Raw genomic sequence first — 21,306 nt, forward strand, 5'->3', positions numbered from 1 at the left:
TGTTCGGCACAAGCATTGTGGGCCTGTTCCTGTGCTGTACTGTACTATTCTATGTTCTAAAGCAGTAGCCATTAAACATCACCCACCCCCTCAAATAACAGTCAATGAGTGGAAGAATCTGAGCAGGGCACTAGTATTAACAACTTCCTCTTCTTGTGAATGAAACATAAATAAACGGAAGGAATAGCTCGATCTCAAGCCGGGTGTTGAGCAGCCAGGTTGTTGTCTCTGCGCCAATGTCTTCATTCATTCACAAGAAGAAGTGTCAACAAAACAAGACACAAGGTGCTGGAGTAATTCAGGTCAGGCGGCATCTCTGGAGAATGCAGATTAATGAGCAATGTAGGTCATTCCATCTCCTCTCCTCACTCTGTTATTCAAGAAGAGGCAGGGACTATCACAACATTGAAGAAGCAATTAGATAAGTACATGGATGGGACAGGTTTAGAGGGGTATGAGCCAAATGCATCGTGCAAACTCAGCAGGTCAAGCAGCATCTCTGGAGAACAAGGACAGGGCTTCTGCAGTTCCTTGTGTCTCCACAATGACCGTAGGTGAATGTACAGTTTACAAGATATATCTTGCCACTACAATATCAAATCCCAATATATATATAAACTTACCACTGACCAATGGTCCATATCCATCAACTTCCAGACAAATACAAGTCAAAAGAAAGTTCGCTAGCAATATCCCAATAGCACGAAACACTCAAATATTAAGTGAGTAGTGGTATCCTAATTCGCAAAGAGCTCTGTGTAAATTGGGCACAAACTTTTTGATACAAAGGATCTTGAATCTTAATATTTAATAGATCTTGGCATTTAATAATAATTAAAGCATTTAAATAACGTAAAAGTTAATCCTCACTAAATCTCTCTGGAAATATTTGACAAATGATGTTAGTAATTAGCAGAAAGTTAAATAACAAACAAACATTGGAGTCTAATGATGTATTGTTAGGTTTCATTAACACAGTACACAGAACAATATTTAACATATAAGTCTGGATACCTGCTATTTACAGTTCAATTTACAAATACATTATACAACAGTTCAGAGGCATCTTGTTAGTTGGCATTAAAGAAACAGTGTGCATTGAAGGTCAATGAATTGTGTGCAAGGTACATCAAGTGATGAGATGGATATATATATAGCTGACAGCAAATTTACCTTTGATACACAGATCATGTCCACGACTTAATAAAAATAATTCTGTCCTTCAAATACATTCTAATTTAACCACCATTGCCAGTTCATGAAAGGAATAACTAATACCACCATGTGGCGACACTTTTTAAAAAACAAAATACTGCTTTTTGCCGTTGACAGTCAAATGTTATTACTGAATATTATTTTATTAAGCTGCAAGGATTTTGCAATCGATTATTCGTGTAACCTCGTGTTAACGATATGAATTTTAGTTGTGATCATTTTGTATTCTGAGTGGATTCATTTCTTGAGCACTCGGGCAAAATTTCAGTCAGCTAGGAACATGCGGTCAGATTTATCCAAGTTTTATTAACCGAAAAATTATATTTAATTTTTCCAAAATTCTGCATACAATTAGTCAATATACAGAGCTGGTTTTCATCCCCCCCCTTACTTGCTGGAAGTGCATCTCCGAGACTTAACAATCCTGATGTGGGAGTGAATTAACAGTCCATAAAATTCATTTGGAAGAAGACCAGCACTGTACAATCAGATTACTATCTGTGAAGGTCAGACAGTGGTGCTTTAAGGCACACCATCAGTGATGCCAGATTCACCCTGGCAAGCAATTCTACACCGAAAGTCTTAAAAGTTGTGCTTTTTTTTGTTGAGTAGAGTGAGTGGAAGAATTGGAAAGAGTATGTTCATCATCTGGTCAGGTTTCCACATTAGTCGAGGTGTGTTTGATTCAGAAGGCAGAGATTCACAATCTGACGTGTTTTATACAAGGGCGGTAGAGTTGCTGCCTTACAGCGCCAGGGACCCGGGTTCGATCCTGACTACGGCTGCTGTCTGTATCCCCGTGCCCAGCGTGGGTTTTCTCCGAGATCTTTGGCTGCCTCTCACACTCCAAAACTGTACAGGTTTCCAAATTAATTGGCTTTCAATGTAAAATTGTCCCCGGTGTTTGTAGGATAGTGTTAGTGTGCGGGGATCGCTGGTTGGCGCGGACTCGGTGGGCCAAAGGGGCTGTTTTCTCGCTGTATCTCTAAACTACACTCAAGTTCCAGTCCAGGACGTGCGTTGTTTCACTGTCAGTCATCAACAAACACAGAGGTAAACCGAACAAATGAAAACACAGCGGTGACAGAAGGAACTGGGCTAGAGCACAGACAGAAAAGCAGGAACATTTATAATATACTGATTCGATTTATTCCGAGAGTATTCAACACACGTGTTGAGGGTTATGTAATCCCTGTCGAGGAAGGGACTGCAGGTGCTAGTTTATACTGAAGGTGCTGGAGTAACTCAGCGAGACAGGCAGCATTACTGGAGTAAAGGAAGAGGTGACGTTTCGGGTCCAGGCCCTTCTTCAAATTGACAGTCAGAGATGAGGAAAGCTTAATACAGGATGCATTAGAGAGGTGGCTGAGGTTTCCTCCCCCCCCCCCCCGACTCTCAGTCTGAAGAAGGGTCTCGATCCGAAACGTCACCTATTCCTGACCCGCTGAGTTGCTCCAGCATTTTGTGTCCATCTTATGGAATCCCTGGTCTAGGGGTCCAGCACACTATTGGATCCCAGGAACACCCAACAGAATTGCATACAAGTGTTGGGAGTTAGGCACCAGCAACCATTCCCATCCCACACGCACTCCCCTCCCCACCAAACCCCACCCCACCCCACCCCACCCCACCCCCACCCCTCCCCACCCCACCCCATCCCACCCCACCCCACTATTCCCCCCTCCCCCCCCCCCCTGCCCCACCCCTGAGTTGCTCCAGCATTTTGTGTCAATCCCTCCCCTCCCCACCCTACCCCTCCCCACCCCACCCCTGGAATCCACTCTAATGCACCCCGTCCACTCAAGAGACATAGGGACTAACAAACACTTCCTCTGAGGGCCCTTGACTTAGTGTTGATGAGATTGTCCCAGTGTCTCGACCAGAAACGTCACCTTTTCCTATGCCTGGGATACTGCCTGTCCCGCTGATTTACTCCAGATTTTTGTGTCGATCATGAGATTGAATGTCTGTTTTCAATACTGATTTATATTTCCATTGACTTCCTTGGTAAAACAGAAAGGATTCAATCAGCTGCCCCTCACTGTAGTAATGTTATGTGATAATAACCATAATATAACCATATAACAATTACAGCACGGAAACAGGCCATCTCGACCCTTTGCATACACGTGTTGCGTCCATTTTGTTTAGGCATCCAATTTATTTTTAAATGATAAACCATCACCCCCCTCCACCACCTTCACTGGAAGCCATTCCCACACCCACCACCCAGTTCCCCCCTTACCCTAAACTTCTGTCCCTTAAACCCCATCTTCCCTACTCCAGAAAGCTTATCCACTCAACTCTGTCTATCCCTGTCATCATTTTAACAAAGACCTCTATCACGTCCCAATTAACCTTCTGCGCTCCAAATAATAAAGCCCTAACTGTTCAATTTTCTCTGTGAATCTCCAGCGACCAAAATTGACTAACATTTATTTGATCATTACAACTTGCACGTATTTTCTAAAACAGGGACTAACATTTATGATCACCAACTTGCACGTGAAAATTCTCGGACCACGAAGTGTGGTGGGAAAACTATTTCACAACAGCATGGATCATTTCCTTTCATCAGAAAGATCTGGTCTTCGTTTAGTTTAGTTTAGTTTAGTTTAGTTTGGTTTAGAAGTTACAGTGCAGAGACAGGCCCTTCGTCCCACTGAATCCGCGCTGACCAGTGATCCCCGCGTATCCCTGCTCCTACAACTTATGGAAATACTATATATAATGGGACAGAGGTTTCAAACATGATAACAAAAGTGGTCATGTTTCCCAAGATTCCAGCATCTGCAATTCCTTGCATCCCCAAGGGAAACTAGACCGTTGCTGCATCCAGAATGTGTTAAGTGGCCCGTCAGGGCTCCAGCCATTCAATAAATCCTCTACAAGACTGAAAACTGGAACAAAGTTTGTGGACTCAAGAGTCAAGAGTATTTTATTGTCATGTGACAGAACAATTAAATTCTCACTTGCAGAAGCACAACAGATGCCCTCGTGGTAACTTGCACGAAACATTATTCACGTTATTCCCTCTATCATGTATCTGTACACTGTGGATGGATCGATTGTAATCGTGTTCTGTCTTTCTGATGACTGGTCAGCACGCAACAAAAGCTTTCCCCTGTGCCTCGGTGCACGTGACAATAAACTAGACTCAACTCAAAGGAGTTTCAACTTTAAACGATGCACAGATCTGCCGACCAATGTTACAATAACTCCACAAGGAACCAACCAAAGCACCAAAGCAGCCGAGGATCACCTTCTCCTTCAAGCAGGAGATTTCCTCTTCAAATGAAATCAATTTATAATTTCAGGGTTGTAGTTAGTGAGTCGAGTTTCAGTGCCGGTACAAGGAACTGCAGATGATACTGGTGTACAAAAAAAGGCAAAAAGTGCTGGAGTAACTCAGTGGGTCAGGCAGCATCTCTGGAAGACATGGATAGATGATATTTTGGGTTGGAATCCTTCTTCAGACCTGAATCTTGAGTCTGAAGAAGGGTCCCAACCCGTAGCGTCACTTATCCATGTCTTCCAGATGCTGCCCGACCCAATGAGTTACTCCAGCACCTTGTGTCTTTGAAAGTTTCAATGCTCTTTATTATTTTACTACTTTGTGTCCAAATATAATTCTATTATAATGTGAATTTATCAAGTCTTAACACCTGTCCCCCAATTGCCCACAGAATTAATACTTTGAGTAACACGGTCTCAACTTATATAACCATATAACCATATAACAATTACAGCATGGAAACAGGCCATCTCGACCCTTCTAGTCCGTGCCGAACACGTATTCTCCCCTAGTCCCATATACCTGCGCTCAGACCATAACCCTCCATACCTTTCCCGTCCATATAACTATCTAATTTATTTTTAAATGATAAAAACAAACCTGCCTCCACCACCTTCACTGGAAGCTCATTCCACACAGCCACCACTCTCTGAGTAAAGAAGTTCCCCCTCATGTTACCCCTAAATTTCTGTCCCTTAATTCTCAAGTCACGTCCCCTTGTTTGAATCTTCCCTACTCTCAGTGGGAAAAGCTTATCCACGTCAACTCTGTCTATCCCTCTCATCATTTTAAAGACCTCTATCAAGTCCCCCATTAACCTTCTGCGCTCCAAAGAATAAAGCCCTAACTTAGTCAACCTTTCTCTATAACTTAGTTGCTGAAACCCAGGCAACATTCTAGTAAATCTCCTCTGCACTCTCTCTATTTTGTTGACATCCTTCCTATAATTAGGCGACCAAAATTGTACACCAACTTGCACGGTGTTTTTCAGCAAAATATCTCTCCTCTTAACATGGGATCTGAGTGATTTAAGTGAATGCATATTCAAGTTTGTTAATCATGAAATGATTAGGGCGCCCATCATTGTACTGGAATCCATAACCATGAAATGAGTAACGTCATACACCAAGTCTTCTGAACTAGTATTTAGCAGAGCAGTAAATATTGGAATATTCAATCATCCTTCCCGCTGTCTCCTGCTGCGATCTGTTTCCAAGCCATGGCTTTAAAGAGAATGAACCATTTCTCTCAGGCTGGTCTCCCTAAAGTTGTATTACATTTATCCCCTCTGATCTTAGCAACTGGAATAAGTGACACTAAATCAGTCGGAATTTTTAAAAGATGTCGTGTGAAAAATGTAATATAAAAGATTTGATTTTTTTTTAAAAGAGGCACAGTGGCGCCTCTGGTAGAGCTAATGCCTCACAGTGCCAGAGACCCAGGTTCGATCCTGACCCTGGGTGCTGTGTGTGTGTGTGTGTATTCTCCCTGTATTAGCTTGCATGTATGTTCTCCCTGTGACCACGTGGGTTTCCTCCGGGTGCTCCGGTTTCCTCCCACATTCACAACGCATGCGGTTTTTTGCAGGTAAAATTGACATCTATAAAATTGCCCCGAATGTGTAGGGAGTGGATGAGAAAGTAGAGTAACATAGAACTAGTGTGAACGGGTGATCGATGGACAGCGTGGAACTTGGTGGACCGAAGCACCTGTTCCAAACTGTATCTCCACACTAAAAATGCCACTAAATCAGTTAGAATTATTTTTTTAATCCTGAAAGATTTAAAATTGATTAATACGGGTATCAGGGGGTCATGGGGAGAAGGCAGCAGAATGGGGTTAAGAAGGAAAGATAGATCAACCATGATTGAATGGCGCAGTAGACCAGATGGGCCGAATGGCCTGATTCTGCTCCTATCACTTATGAACCTGCATAAAATAATGTTAGAATGAAGATTTGATGAAAAGGATTCATTCTGACAAGTGGGGAAATGAAGTGTAAATATTGTACACGCATTTCATCGTCATTTGGGATGTTATGAAAGTGCTTGCAGTGCCCTCTAGTGTTGGCTCTTTACATTTGTGTTATTAAAGGGTCGGTGGGGAAATGAACTAACCTTGAGCGCTGCAAATGGTATAAGGAGTTGCAAAGCAACACGGATAAATAAAGCAGTGGCGCAGCAGTGGAGTTGCTGCCTTACAGCGCCAGAGACCCGGGTTCGATCCTGACTACGGGCGCTGTCTGTACGGAGTCTGTACGTTCTCCCCGTGATGAGTGTTGGTTTTCTCCCAGTTCTTCGGTTTCCTCCCACACTCCAAAGACGTACAGGTTTGTAGGTTAATTGGCTTGGTGTAAATGTGAACATTGTCCCTAGTGTATGTGTAGGATAGTGTTAATGTGCGGGGATCGCTGGTTGGTGTGGGTTCGGTGGGCTAAACCTTTAGTCTAAACTAAACGAAACTAAGATGTAAAGTATTAGTTAAAAACGATGTGTTGGTCATTAAATGGCAGTGGACAAAGACAACCTTCGTCCCACAGGTGGGTGGAACAGGTACATGGGAAGGTGAGGTTTGATGCAAAAGTTGGGAAATCTTGCTGACACTGTACACAGCTCCATTCAGTTTTGGTCTCCTTATTTAAGGAAGGATGTACCTGCTTTAGAGGTTCACAGGCATGGAGGGGGAAAGGTATGAGCAGCATGTACTCAACATGGTTCAGAATAATGAGCACCATTATAGAACAGCACAGGAACGTGGCCATTCGGCCCACAATGTTTGTGCTGAACATGACGCCAAGTTAAACTGATCCCGACTGCCTGTACATGGTCCATATACACCTGTTTGTCCCGGAAGGGGGAGTCTGCTGTGCTAGCCCCTGCTCGCCCCCCAAAGGCTACAGACCGGGAGGATTGAGCCGGTGACGACGTGTGCGAGGGGCGAGGAGGGTAAGAGAGGAGAGGGATCTGGGGTCTGGCCTACCCGCACCCTCGTAGGATGCACCCACCCCCCTGGGGACAAAGGTGGATGGCAGACCTGCCAACATTGGGTGAGAGTTGAGAGTGAAATCTGGACCCACCCTATGACAATTGTGACATCCACCTACGCCAACACCTACAACAACACTTACAACAAGCTACGACCACAGGCGGCAACCTACGGCAACCTACAGCAACCTACGGCAACCTACGGCAACCTACGGCAACCTGTCAACAAAGCCCCTGTCCCACTTTGGAGACCTAAACAGCAACCTCTGGTGACCTTGCCCGCCACCCAAGGTTTCCATGAGGTCACCGGAGGTTTTGGTCACTCTCCCCAATGGTCGGAAGTGATTCATCCCGGTCGCTGCTATTTTTTCATCATGATTAAAACCGGCCTCGACTAAAAATAGGTTGCCGTTTTAAAAATCGATCATGTTTTAGTCGCAGGTCTAGTTGAAGCCGATTTTCTTCATAGTCGAGGAAGGTTTTCAACATATGCATGGGAGGTGGTAGGAGGTTGCAGGTCACCTCGACCTTGATTTTTTTTTGGGTGGCGGGCAAGGTCACCAGAGGTGCACGTCATAATGACGTCACGGCACTAATTGCACTGCACTGCAATGTTGGGGCGGTGGTGCGTGGCGTATTGCGTTGAACTTAAACTTAGAAGTTGGGGGTCTAACTTTGCGAGGAGAGGGATGTGGCGTATAAGGAAGGCGATGTCTGTAGGCCCAAAACAGCCTGGGACTTGCCTGGAACATGCACCGCTCACAGGAGCTGGAGCGTGGACTTAGGAAATGGGCCCCAATCATGGTGCCTCTTGCATGCGGGCTCAGCGGACTATTTCTGTACACTTGCTAATCGGGGGTTGGGGGTATGGTAATACTCCACTGGACTGTTTGTAAGATAATACATTTCACTGTGTTGGTACTTTGTACACGTGACCACTGAACCATTCATCCCTACACTTCCATGTGCCTATCTGAAAGCCTCTGAAATGCCATTGAAGCAGGCCAGTGCTCAGGGGATCACAAGGGGGTCACAAGGCAGGGTAGATGCTGTGAGGAAGGTTTCCATGGTGGGAGCCTGTAGGAGGGAGATCTTTCAGGAGAAGCCATCAACAAGTGAAGAATGAAAGAAGGAGAAACTCAATTTTCCTGAATCCATGGCAAATCCCTGGATCTCGGAATGGAAAGTCTGGACTGCAGAGGAAGCAAGAGTTATGGGGATGAGGTAACAAAACAAAATTCAGATCATGTGATCTACTCCTGCTATTCAGTTCTTAGCAAAATAAGAACAATACTTTCACTGAGAATGAATTCAAAGTATCAGAACGAATAGAAATCAGAAAAAGGTTTCCTACAAAAAAAGACAAAGTGCTGGGGCAACTCAGGCGGCATCTCCAGGTAACTCATAGATAGGTGATGTTTCAGGTCGGGACCTTTCTTAGGACTCCAGCCGTTTTTGCGATATGTGGATTTATGAGCAATGTAGGTCGTTCCGTGTCCTGACCTCACTCTGTTGTTCAAGAGATGCAGGGACTATTGCAATGTTAAAGAAGCAATTAGGCAGGACTGATTTTGAGGGATATGGTCCAAGTGGGACTAGTGTAGATGGGACATGTGGGTCGGTGGAGGCAAATTGGGCCGAAGGGCCTGTTTCCATACTCTATCAATCTATGACTCTAAGGACATGGTTGACCTTCTACTCAGTTCCAACCATCTCCACATCCCTCATTTCTCGTTGTGTATAACATCAAGCAAGCTCTGCCTTGAACAGTCTCAGCATCTGACAATCCCTGTCATTGGAGCAGATGGTTCAAAAAGACTCATAATCCTTCCAGCAAAGAAATGTCACCTCTGTCTTTGAATGTCTGATCCCTGATCCTGCATCCACGATCCAATTTCCCACAAAGTTGTGAATGAATCCTGATTCATTCCACAATGATGAAACTGCTAACTATTTTCCCTCCTCGTTGGTTTCTGTACAAGACCATCTCCATATAACCACCTTGTATCACCGTGTGAGCTCTTTCTCCCAGTATCACTGCGTAATTGATTCAATACCAAAAAAAATTAACATCCCCCTTAATTAGTAACCTTGTTAAGAACGCCTCAAATTTTCCCGATGTAACTCCACCTGAAATTACCTCTGTACTCGCTCCAAGGACTGAGTTAGAGCATCAAAAAATACTTTGCAAGTTTGCAAATATAAATAAACTCAAAATGTAAGATGCTGCGTATACAAGTAATGTTTAACGCGGAGTCAAATGTGCTGAGGACTGTGTTACGGGCTACATTTTCTTTGCTGGTTTATGAGAGATTGATAACTCACTCTGGGACCATAGATGGTTTATACTCTTTTCGGAACTCGCCAGAGAGATTAATAGTGTTACAAAGCAGCTCACAGCTACAGTTAATACATCATTCTTTATGGCTTCATGCCTCTGAAAAGAGTTTTTAATACTTTAAAATTTATATTTTTCAAACAGGGCTGGGTTGTATTTCCAGACTCGATGTCTCAGCCTCTATATCTTAGACTGCATGTGATCTGGTCGGAATGTCGAACATTAATTCCAGTCCTAACCAGGACCATTTTACTAACCTCATCAGTGGTTGGGAAATCTGCAGCCTGGAGCATGTTCCTATCCAAATTAATTGGATTGATCGCAGATAGGTAGATTGTTAAGGAGGCGTTGATATCCGGAGAGCGACTGTGTATGTGTTGGACGTTAATGACATTTTGACACGGAGATTTCAACAGGTCCCTCCCTTCCCTGTCCTTTGAGGTTACTACCCACTTCTTCACTCTTAAAACAGGAAAGGGTCGGAGTTGGGGAATGGGTGAACTCAGCACGCCTGCTTTCTGTCAGCTGTTACTAAGTTTGGCTCATCTCCGCTGTGAGTGCATGACCAAAGACCTTTCTTTGGATAACACGGGTATCGAAGAGTTGAGGTCTGCAGAGACTGTCATTGCCTATTGTACGATGAGTTGTCTCCTCCCCCGCCAGTGGTTAATACTAACTCTTGCCAAACTGCAAAGGCATTTGGGGTTAAGCAAAATTAAACCTCACTGTCCTCCTGAAAGCTCTCACCCGTTCCATTAAAATAATGTACTCATGTAAACCAAAAGCACAAATATCAGGTTATGGAAAATGAAGATGTGGAACAATTAGGCCTCTTGATGAGGAATGTTGCAGCATTATTTCCATTTGGTTGTTTGTCATCAAACACTCGTTTACTCTGGACTGATAATGTCCTAGCCATGTCACTGCATGGTCCTGTCCTTAAAGCACCACTGGAGACCGGCTGACCTTGGCTCACTGCTCAGACCCCTGGTTAATCAGAGTCAGAATGTCAATGGCAGCGGGGAAAGGTATGCTGCCAGCCTCGGTGTCCACACTTACTTTAGGGCTGCCGACTTTGATCTTGCCCAGCTTGGTCCTGCCACGCCGGGACTGCTCGTGGTCGAACTCCAAGTCCTCCAGTCGCTGCGTCAGGGCCAGCTTCTGCTGGATGGCCATGCGCAGCAGAGAGTTCAGCGTCTTCTTCTCGTCCTCCGCCGCCGCCAGCTGCCGCTGCATGTCGTCCAGCTGCGTCACGTACTCGTCACACCTGCGGGGGCACAAGGTCACACGTTATAGGAGCAGAATTTGGCCATTCGGCCCATCGAGTGACTGCAGGACAAGGACTCCTTAAGTAGGTTCACAAACGATACTTTGCTTAGCATTGTCCACTCTCACACTTAAACCCCTTGTCCCACGGTACGAGTTCATTCCAAGAGTTCTCCCGAGTTTGCCCTGATTCGAACACGGTAATGGCCACTCGGTACCCGGGGCTCTCGTGGACATTTTTCATCATGTTGAAAAATCTTCATGAGTCTTCCCGTGCTTACCTGCCGTTAGCGAGTCTTCCCGAGTACCTGCCGTTAGCGTTACAAGCCGCTAAGAGACGTCCCCGAGCTCCGACGTACCCGCTACGTTCATTCTCCGTGCTTACCACGGGTTTGATTTTTTTTTAAACTCGGGAGAGCTCTTGGAATTAACTCGTACCGTGGGACAGGGCTATTACCAGTTCATAAGTTCATAAGGGATAGGAGCAGAATTAGGCCATTTGGCCCATCAAATCTACGCCGCCATTCAATCATGGCTGATCTATCGTTCCCTCTCAACCCATTTGCCACCTTCTCCCCATAACCCCCGACACCCGTACTAATCAAGAATCTATCTATCTCCGCCTTAAAGATGCCCATTGACGGCCTCCACAGATTCACCAGCCTCCAGGTCGAGGAGACCAACCAGTCAGACACCCCTAACCAGTATCCACCTATCACTCATCAGGCTTTGTCCCAACTGCATATTTCTCGTCTACAACCAGTTTGAAGAAGTGTCCCACCCAAAAATGTCACCTATCCGTGCCCTCCAGAGATGCAGCCTGACCCGCTCAGTTACTCCAGCACTTTGGGTCTCCTTTTGTAAACCAGCGTCTGCAGTTCCTTATTGAACATAGAGCACAGCACAGGAGCGGGCCCTTCAGCCCACAATGTTTGTGGTGAACATGATGCCAAGTTAAACTGATCTCACCGGCCTGCACATCCTCAATATCCCTCTATCCCTTGCACTTCCATGTGCCTATCCGAAAGTGGTTTTGCTTTTGAAACATATAAGATTGTTAAGGGTTTGGACACGCTAGAGGCAGGAAACATGTTCCCGATGTTGGGGGAGTCCAGAACTAGGGGGCCACAGTTTAAGAATAAGGAGCAAGCCATTTCGAACAGAGACGAGGAAACACTTTTTCTCACAGAGAGTGGTGAGTCTGTGGAATTCTCTGCCTCAGAGGGCGGTGGAGGCAGGTTCTCTGGATGCTTTCAAGAGAGAGCTAGATAGGGGTCTTAAAAATAGCGGAGTCAGGGGATATGGGGAGAAGGCAGGAACGGGGTACTGATTGGGGATGATCAGCCATGATCACATTGAATGGCGGTGCTGGCTCGAAGGGCCGAATGGCCTACTCCTGCACCTATTGTTTATTGTTGCTGCCGATGTTTTACTCTATGGCCCATCCAAGTAGAGGTTTCATGAGGAACATCATCGCCGTTCATCCTGAATCACCTAGGGGAAACTCAGGAGGTAAGTCTTATGAACAGTGAACACTTGTTGCTTGTTGCAGCCCCCCCCAGCCCAGACTGAAAGCTGCCTCTCTCCTTCCGTCACCATGAACTGTTTAAAACGTTGCATTTGTAAGAGGCTGGGGACCACATAACCTGGACGATAATCATGGATGGATGATAGAATCAGCAGGTCAGGCAGCATCTCTGGAGAAAAAGGATGGCTGGCGTTTCGGGTCGAGATCCTTCTTCAGTGGAAGTAGAGAGGGGTGGGGTGGGTGGGGACTGGGGGTAGGAAAATCATGGAATAGGTGGCAGCTTGTGATGGAAACCATCACATCCCATTACCCATTCACTGATAATGAATGAATAAGTTTATTGGCCAAGTATGTACACATACAAGGAATTTGTCTTGGTGCTCTGCTCGCAAGTAACAACACGACATACAGTAAACAATTAAGAATAAAACATTCAAACATTAAGAATAAAACATTATAGTTTAAACATGTGAATGAAATAAAATACCAGAGCAAAAGGAGGCAACAGACTTGGTTACTGAGTAGAGCTACTACTCGTGGAAAAAAAAAGCTGTTTTTATGTCTGGCTGTGATGGCTTTGACAGTCCGGAGTTGCCTTCCAGGGTGAAGTGCTTCAAAGAGTTAACAAAAGGGTTAGTTCTGTTTGGTTGGCATGGATATGGTGGGCCAAAGGGCCTGTTTCCACCCTGTATCTCTAAACTAAAGGGTCCCGATCCGAAACGTCACCCATTCCTTTTCTCCAGAGATGCTGCCTGACCCGATGAGTTACTCCAGCGTTTTGTGTCTATCTTCGGTCTAGTCAGTATCTGCAGGCAGTTCCTTCCGACACAGAGATGTTTTGGGTGTCAGGAAGGAAGCCAGTTATCTCAGAGTGATCTTACCTATGTTTAGCTCACTCAGCGGTCTTTATATGCAAGTTTAGAGCACGTTGGCACAATGTCCCGCTGGGCCTGTGCGTCAGTGTGTTTCCATGTCAGGTAGGTTGTTTATTTTCCCCTTTTAGCCAAACACATGCAAGATAATTATAGTGTCTCCACTGGTTGATTAAGTGACTCATCATTGATTGAGATTAGACTGGAGCATGATCAAGCCAATAGGCCACCATACAACATACTCTGTATAACTGTGTAACATGCTAATCAATTGGAACAATTGCCCATGGACATTTAGCTGAGCACCACTGTGGCTGGTAATCCCTTCCAAAATTAACATCAATATAGCCCAACTAACCGCAAGGCATGGAAAGCCTTGGAATCAAATCCGCTGCAGCTGGAATGTAAACTCTGGAAATCTGATGAAGTGGCTCGGTAGCTGGCAGATATTGATTCATTTATGATAAATAATGGATAAGCCGCCAAGGGCAACGCCAGGGTTAAAGGGGGTTTTTGTACAAGAGGGCTGCACAAAGAAGCTGCTGGTGTGGATTCACTGAGCAGAGACAGAACGGAGGAGAAAGAAATTCACCGCAATTGGATCTGTACAATGGGATGAGAAAAGTTAAGGGTCTGTCCCACCAGCATGCGATTGCATGCGTCTAGCGCGACCAAACGTGGTCGCTTGAGGCGTACGGCCTCGTGGGGCCGGTCCCACTTCGAACCGCGGAGGCGTATGGAGTTGTGCGGGGCTGGTCCCGACATCGAGCGGGGCTCCAGAAATCTTGCAATGTCCGAAAATCCCACGCGCCAACGGCCTGTCGGCCCACAGGCTCATTGAGGGCGTACGCAGCGTCTCGACGGCGTATGCCTAGCGCGTGCCATTGCGTGATGACATCACCACCTGACGTCCAAATTCAGTCGGCCCGCCTCCTGCCCAGCTGATTGGTGAGTATGATGTCGGCACCAGCCCCGCACAACTCCATACGCCTCCGCGGTTCAAATTGGAACTGGTCCCGCGAGGCCGTACGCCTCAAGTGACCACGTTTGTTCGCGCTAGACGCATGCAACCGCATGCTGGTGGGACAGGCCCTTTATTCTCTTATCATGTACCTATACTGTAAATGGCTCGATTGTAATCAGGGAAGGAGGGGGAGGGGGAGAAGGAAGGTGGACCTGACGCGGGATACTTTGTAACTTATTCAGCGCCCTTTATGCAGCAACTATTTGCATACCTTGGGTACTCAATGCAAAGAATTTCACTGTGCCTTGTCACATGTGACAATAAAATGTTCATTCATCCATCCATTCATTTGTGTATTGTGTTTCTGCTAACTGGTAAGCACGCAACAAAAGCTTTTCACTGCACCTCGGTACACGGGACAATAAACTAAACTGAAACTCTGGCAAGGGTCTGCATTCTGCAGCATTGACGAGCCTGAAAGTTATTGGGACATGAGTGGCAAGGTAAGGGGAAAGTGCTGCGGAAATACAAAAAAACGACGCCAGATTTGGAGTTACATCCAAACTTCTTCAACAATGCCGAATTGACTTTTCACCTTCTGCCAACCTTTCTCATTCAGAACGCGTTCTAGACTTCACTAACTACCCTCTGCTGACCCTCCCCCAACTTTAGCTTGCCATGCTTGGACAGGCACGGTGGCGCACTGGTAGAGTTGCTGCCTCACAGCGCCGGAGACCCGGGTTCGATCCTGACTACGGGCGCTGTCTGTACGGAGTTTGTACGTTCTCCCCGTGACCTGCGTGGGTTTCCTCCGAGATCTTCGGTTTCCTCCCACACACCAAAGTCACATAGGTTTGTAGGTTAATCGGCTTGGGGGTAAAAGTGTAAACTGTCCCTAGAGTGTGTAGGGTAGTGTTAGCGTGCGGGGATCGCTGGTCACTGTGGACTCGGTGGGCTGAAGGGCCTGTTTCCGCACTGTATCTCTAAACAAAGTCGCAGCTCGGGGAGTAAGACTCCGCATCTCCGGACACTTGCAAAGCTTTTGCTTCCTCCTCTTGGTACCATTTCACTTGGATCAATATCGGTTTTTTCCGATTGCATTTCCTGGGATGCTTCTCTGGATTACGGATGCTGTTTATAAATGAAAGCTATTGTTCCTGTTAATGGATTTAAGATCTAATATTTCTCAGCAATCACTCATGGCCACTAGCTTTCCAGTGTAATGCAGTTCGCTCAATTATTTTGCTACATATATCTTTTTACAATAGGTTCCACCTCTGCCTCCAAATACATACAAACAAAGCAGGCACAGAAATGTTCTCCCTGCGACCATAAGGGTTTTCTCCAGGTGCTCCAGTTTCCTCCCACATTCCAATGATGTGCGGGTTTGTAGGTTAATAGGTTTCTATAAATTGTCCCGAGTGTGTGTAGGATAGTGCTAGTGTACTGGAGGGGTCGCGGGTCGTCCGGACTCGATGGGTCGAAGGGCCTGTTTTCACGCAGCTCTAAAACTAAAACACTATTTTTTTAATTACAGAAATAAATGTAATCAATTATTACAAGACTAATATATCCAATACAAAGAATACCAAACAGCCACCAAGACAATACAAAAAACTAAAACACTACTGATGCCACAGTACAAACATGTAACAGAGAACAGTACAGCACAGGACCAGGCCCTTCAGCCCACAATGTCCGTACTGAATATGACACTGGGTTGAACTAGTTTAGTTTGGAGATACCGCGCAGAGAAAGGCCCTTCGGCCCACTGAGTCCGCGCCGACCTGCAATCCCCACACATTAACTAACCTGCACACATTCGGGGCAATTTACATTTACACCAAGCCAATTTACCTACAAACCTGTACGTCTTTGTAGTGTGGGAGGAAACCGAAGATCTCGGCGAAAACCCACGCGGTCACGGGGAGAACGTACAAACCGCGTACAGGCAGCGCCCGTGGTCAGGATCGAACGCTCCGAAAGGCAGCAACTCTACTGCTGCGCCACCGTGCCGTCCAAAACTAATCTTCTCTGACTGCATGTGGTCCGTATAATTGGAATTCTGCCTGTCCAAGGTGGCTGGCTACTGCCTGGTGTGAGAACACAACTCTACATCAGTTAACACTTATTTTCTCTTCCCCCTGGAGATGGATCAGTTTGCCACTTGGTGTCAGGAGCTGAGGTCACTAACTTATCAGCTGGGAAAGTAAGGGTCCAGGTTTGCAGCCAACTGCTTGATAACAGAGTCCTGAAAAATCATTGATCCAAGTCTCTCTATCTAAACGCTGTCGTATTTTCAGTAATAGTCAGTGCTTTAGTCATAATTTTAGCAATAGTCATTCATTACATTCAATCTCACAGAAATCTTTTAATGGAGCTTTTTATGTTTCCCTACTAATACCATAATCCCTCTTTTTAGAGACTTTAGACTGGTTTGCACACAACAAAAAGCTTTTCACTGTACCTCAGTACACGAGATAATACACGAAACTGAGATATAGCACGGAAACAGGCCCGACACTGAGTCCACGCTGACCAGCGATCACCCCTCACACTAGTTCACTGTCATCCCACTTTCTCATCCACTCCCGACGCACTAGGGGGCGATTTACAGAGGCCAATTAACCTACAAACCCACACGAGACACAGCATGGAGACTGGCCCTTCAGCCCACCGAGTCCACGTTGACCATCGATCACCCTTCACGGTAGTTTCTATGTTATCCCACTTCCGCATCCACTCCCGACACACGAGTGGCAATTTTTACAAAGGCCAATCAACCTACAAACCTGCACGTCTTCGGGATGTGGGAGGAAACCGGAACTTCCCGAGGAAACCCAGGCGGTCACAGGGAGAACGTGCAAACTCCCCACAGACAGCACCCGAGGTCAGGATTGAACCTGGGTCTCCGCCGCCGTGAGGCAGCGGCACTACTAGCTGTGCGTTGGTAATCTGGCAATAAGGAAATTGGTGGCGGGAATTCCAATGACGAATATTTCACCGCATCAACTTTACTTACATGCACTTATCTTTACAAAGTAAAAATTGGCAAAAGGCACTTACGATATATTATACAAGGAAGAGCTAAAGAAGCGCAGTAATTGTGAGTTAACATTAGTAGAGTCCCCAAGGGCAAGGGTTGAGATTTTTAATTGTCATTATTGATCATTGAATTTGCTAATCACAATACATACCAGACAGATTGGAAACTAATGCACCAGTCAGCAGATTGCAATGGCACCTGTACCCTAGTGCTTCACCGACTAAGCATAGAAACATAGAAAATATGTGCAGGAGTAGGCCATTCGGCCCTTCGAGCCTGCACCGCCATTCAATATGATCATGGCTGATCATCCAACTCAGTATCCTGTACCTGCCTTCTCTCCATACCCCCTGATCCCTTTAGCCACAAGGGCCACATCTAACTCCCTCTTAAATATAGCCAATGAACTGGCCTATCTTCTGTGGCAGAGAATTCCAGAGATTCACCACTCTCTGTGTAAAAAATGTTCTCATCTTGGTCCTAAAAGATTTCCCCCTTATCGATAAACTGTGACCCCTTGTTCTGGACTTCCCCAACATCGGGAACAATCTTCCTGCATCTAGCCTGTCCAACCCCTTAAGAATTTTGTAAGTTTCCATAAGATCCCCCCTCAATCTTCTAAATTCTAGTGAGTACAAGCCGAGTCTATCCAGTGTTTCTTCATATGAAAGTCCTGACATCCCAGGAATCAGTCTGGTGAACCTTCTCTGTACTCCCTCTATGGCAAGAATGTCCTTCCTTAACATACCTTAAATTATTTGCCTTCAACTGTAATCCTTTGGGCCAGCCTAGACTGGCGGATGTTTAAATATAAGCAAACATGATACCTTTATGCAGAAACAAGGAACTGCAGATGCTGGTTTCTCCAATCAGTGTAAAACTCTCCCTAGTGTGTGGGAGGTGGGATTACACTAAACGAGTGTGAACGGGCGATTGATGGTGGTGTGGACTCGGTGGGCCATAGGGCCTGTTTTCATGTCGTATCTTCCAATATTAGATGTTAGAGTTAGATGTGGCCCTTGTGGTTAAAGGGATCAGGGGGTATGGAGAGAAGGCAGGATACTGAGTTGGATGATCAGCCATGATCATATTGAATGGCGGTGCAGGCTCGAAGGGCCGAATGGCCTACTCCTGCACCTATTATATTAAATTAAAAATCAATCAGTGCTCCGTTAAGTGACCAGCTTTGTAACTTTAATGAACCAATATCAATACCAACACCACTGCCTTGGAGCCAAGTTGTGTGGCTGCAGGACTCGCCATCTCTACTCAACCTCCATGCTGGTTCAGTTTTCCCTCCATCCCGCCCCCACCCAAGTTGTACCAGCTTCAAAGTCGTCTTGTTGAGTCTCATTGTCTGTAACTCATTTTCACCCAGGCCACAATGAACAATGGGCCGTTTCCTTTATCATTGTTACTTTTTTTCCGCATATCTTTCACTCATTTGTTCTATATCTCTCTACATCACCATCGATATCTCTCGTTTCCCTTTCCCTCAACTCTCATTCTGAGGAAGGGTCTCGACCCGAAACGTCACCTATCCGTTTTCTCCAGAGATGCTGCCTGACCCGCTGAGTTGCTCCAGCATTTGCTGTGCCTTTCTGCTATTTCAAGTGTGTGTGGGGGGGGGGGTGGATAAGAAGATGGGATAACGGGTGCTCCGGTTTCCTCCCACTCCCCAAACACGTGCGGGTTTGTAGGTTAATTGGCTTCTTAAAATTGCCCCTCGTGTGCAGGGAGCGGATGAGAAAGTGGGATAACATAGAACTAGACTGAACGGATGATCAATGGTCGGCATGGACTTGGTGGGCCGAAGGGCCTGTTGCCGTGCTGCATCTTTGAAAACTAGGAACAATGAGTAACGGGTTCCCTTCAGTATAAATGTCCGAGCGTCAACAGTCGGGAAGGGCACGGGTTCTCACCTGGTGGCGAACATGGCGCGTAACGATGAGAATGTCGCCGCGTCCTCCTTCAGGGCCTTGAGTTCGTTTCGCAGCTTCATCATCGTCTCAGTCACCATGGTTTTCTCGTTTTCATATTTGCTCTTTAGGTTCGCCAGAGCAATCTCAGCCGTCTGAGGGGAGCAACGCAAAAATGTTAGAATACGGGCGGCACGATGGCGCGGAGATAAGAGTCGCTGCCTCACAGCGCCAGTGACCCGAGTTCGATCCAGACTACGGGTGCTGTCTGTACGGACTTTGTACCTTGACCCCGTGACCTGCTCGGGCTTCCTCCGGGATCTCCGGTTTCCCCCCACACTCCAAAGACGTGCAGCTCTGTAGGTTAATCGGCTTGGTGTAATTGTAAATTGTCCCTAGTGTGTGTGTGTGTAGGATAGTGTTAATGTGCGGGGATCGCTGGCCGGCACGGACCCAGTGGGCCGAAGGGCCTGTTTATGTGCTGTATCTCTAAACTAAACTAAACTCCATTGGGAAATCTTTCAATAAACGCACAGAATGGTGAAGATTTCCCCACGTGTGGCAAGTTGCAGTTTCCAACTTTAATACTCTGACCAACTCCTGGTTTAGAATTTGGGTTTGAGTTTAGTTTGTTGTCACAGTGAACAACTTTTGTTACGTGCTAACCAGTCAGCGGAAAAACAATAGATGTTTGCAATCCTGCTGCCCACCGCATACAGGATAGATGATAGAGGGAATAACATGAATAACATTTAGTTTAAGATAAAGTCCAGTAAAGTCCGATCAAAGATAGTCCAAGAGTCTCCAATGAGCTCAGAACTGTTGTTGCCACTAGCCCTACAGATTCACTGGTGGTTTCAATGATGGATATCTCTCACTTCTGAAGAACGGTTCCGGCCTGAAACATTGCCTATCTACTGCCCAACTTGACCACACCGATCCACAAGCCCCATCTACGCTAATCCCACCTGCCTGCATTTGGGCCCATATCCCTTTAAGCCTTTCCTATCCACGTATCCAAACTGGGTCGACTACCACCTTTGGCAGTTCGTTCCGTGTTACCCCGCCACCCTCTGTGATCGAAGTCCTGACTAAAGGGGAAGCTACTAAGATCCGAGAACTACTTGCCAAACGGAAATCCAGTCAGAAAGAATGAGTAATGTTAATTTTGTGGAGTAGTCATGAAAGCGGGTGCAAAGACGACTCGTGTGGTATTTGGTAAACCAATAGCAATATGTAGACTCCATGACCAACGCAAAGATACTAGATCGGTGACGGAAGCCGGTTACGGAAATGGCGCTAAAGATTACCCATGACCTACCACGGCTTTTTCGTCGAGTGGACTATCTCTAAGATCTTTGGGCGTGGCTAAGTTGGGCTGAAGGGCCTGTTTCCACGCTGTATGACTCTATGGCCACTCCCTAAATCTACAATCTGGAAGGTGCAGGCCAACACAGCATGGGTTCACCGCCACTTGCAAATCTCTCCCTGATCATACACACCTTCTTGACTTTGATAAAGACATTCTTCATCACACCAGAACCTCTGAATAACTTCCCATCAGCTGGAAGTAGGGTCCTGACCCAAAACGTCACCTATCCATGTTCTCCTGAGATGTGTAGGAAGGAACTGCAGATACTTGTTTAAACCATAGACCAGAGACATAAAGCTGGCATAACTTAGCGGGTCAGGCAGCATCTCTGGGGTAAAGGAATGGGTGATGTTTCAGGTCGAGACCCTTCATCAGACTTGCTGCCTGATCCGTTGAGCTATTCAAACCATCTGCATCTTCTGCAACAGTTTTACTCAACTCATCCAAGTTCTTGTATCATTTGCTTCACTAATTTTCACAATACAACATGTCTCCGCATTAACGTCA

At 46.0% G+C, this 21,306-nt stretch overlaps 1 protein-coding gene across 2 annotated transcripts in view; it reads right to left on the reverse strand.

Annotated features, from left to right (window-relative positions):
- bicd1a (bicaudal D homolog 1a) overlaps positions 1-21,306 on the reverse strand; it is a 134,604-nt gene that overhangs the window by 16,671 nt on the left and 96,627 nt on the right. Inside the window, exons 6-7 of one of the 2 annotated variants that reach the window (XM_055650182.1) lie at positions 19,431-19,582; positions 10,892-11,099 (exon numbers count right to left, since the gene is read on the reverse strand). In XM_055650182.1, the coding sequence (XP_055506157.1) occupies positions 10,892-11,099; positions 19,431-19,582 (360 nt within the window). Of the gene's footprint in view, positions 1-8,733; positions 11,100-19,430; positions 19,583-21,306 lie in introns of those variants that run through there. The other variant, XM_055650181.1, reaches the window with a different exon arrangement.

The sequence above is a fragment of the Leucoraja erinacea genome, chromosome 19 (genome assembly GCF_028641065.1).
Source record: "Leucoraja erinacea ecotype New England chromosome 19, Leri_hhj_1, whole genome shotgun sequence".
NCBI classification, from domain to species: Eukaryota; Metazoa; Chordata; class Chondrichthyes; order Rajiformes; family Rajidae; genus Leucoraja; species Leucoraja erinaceus.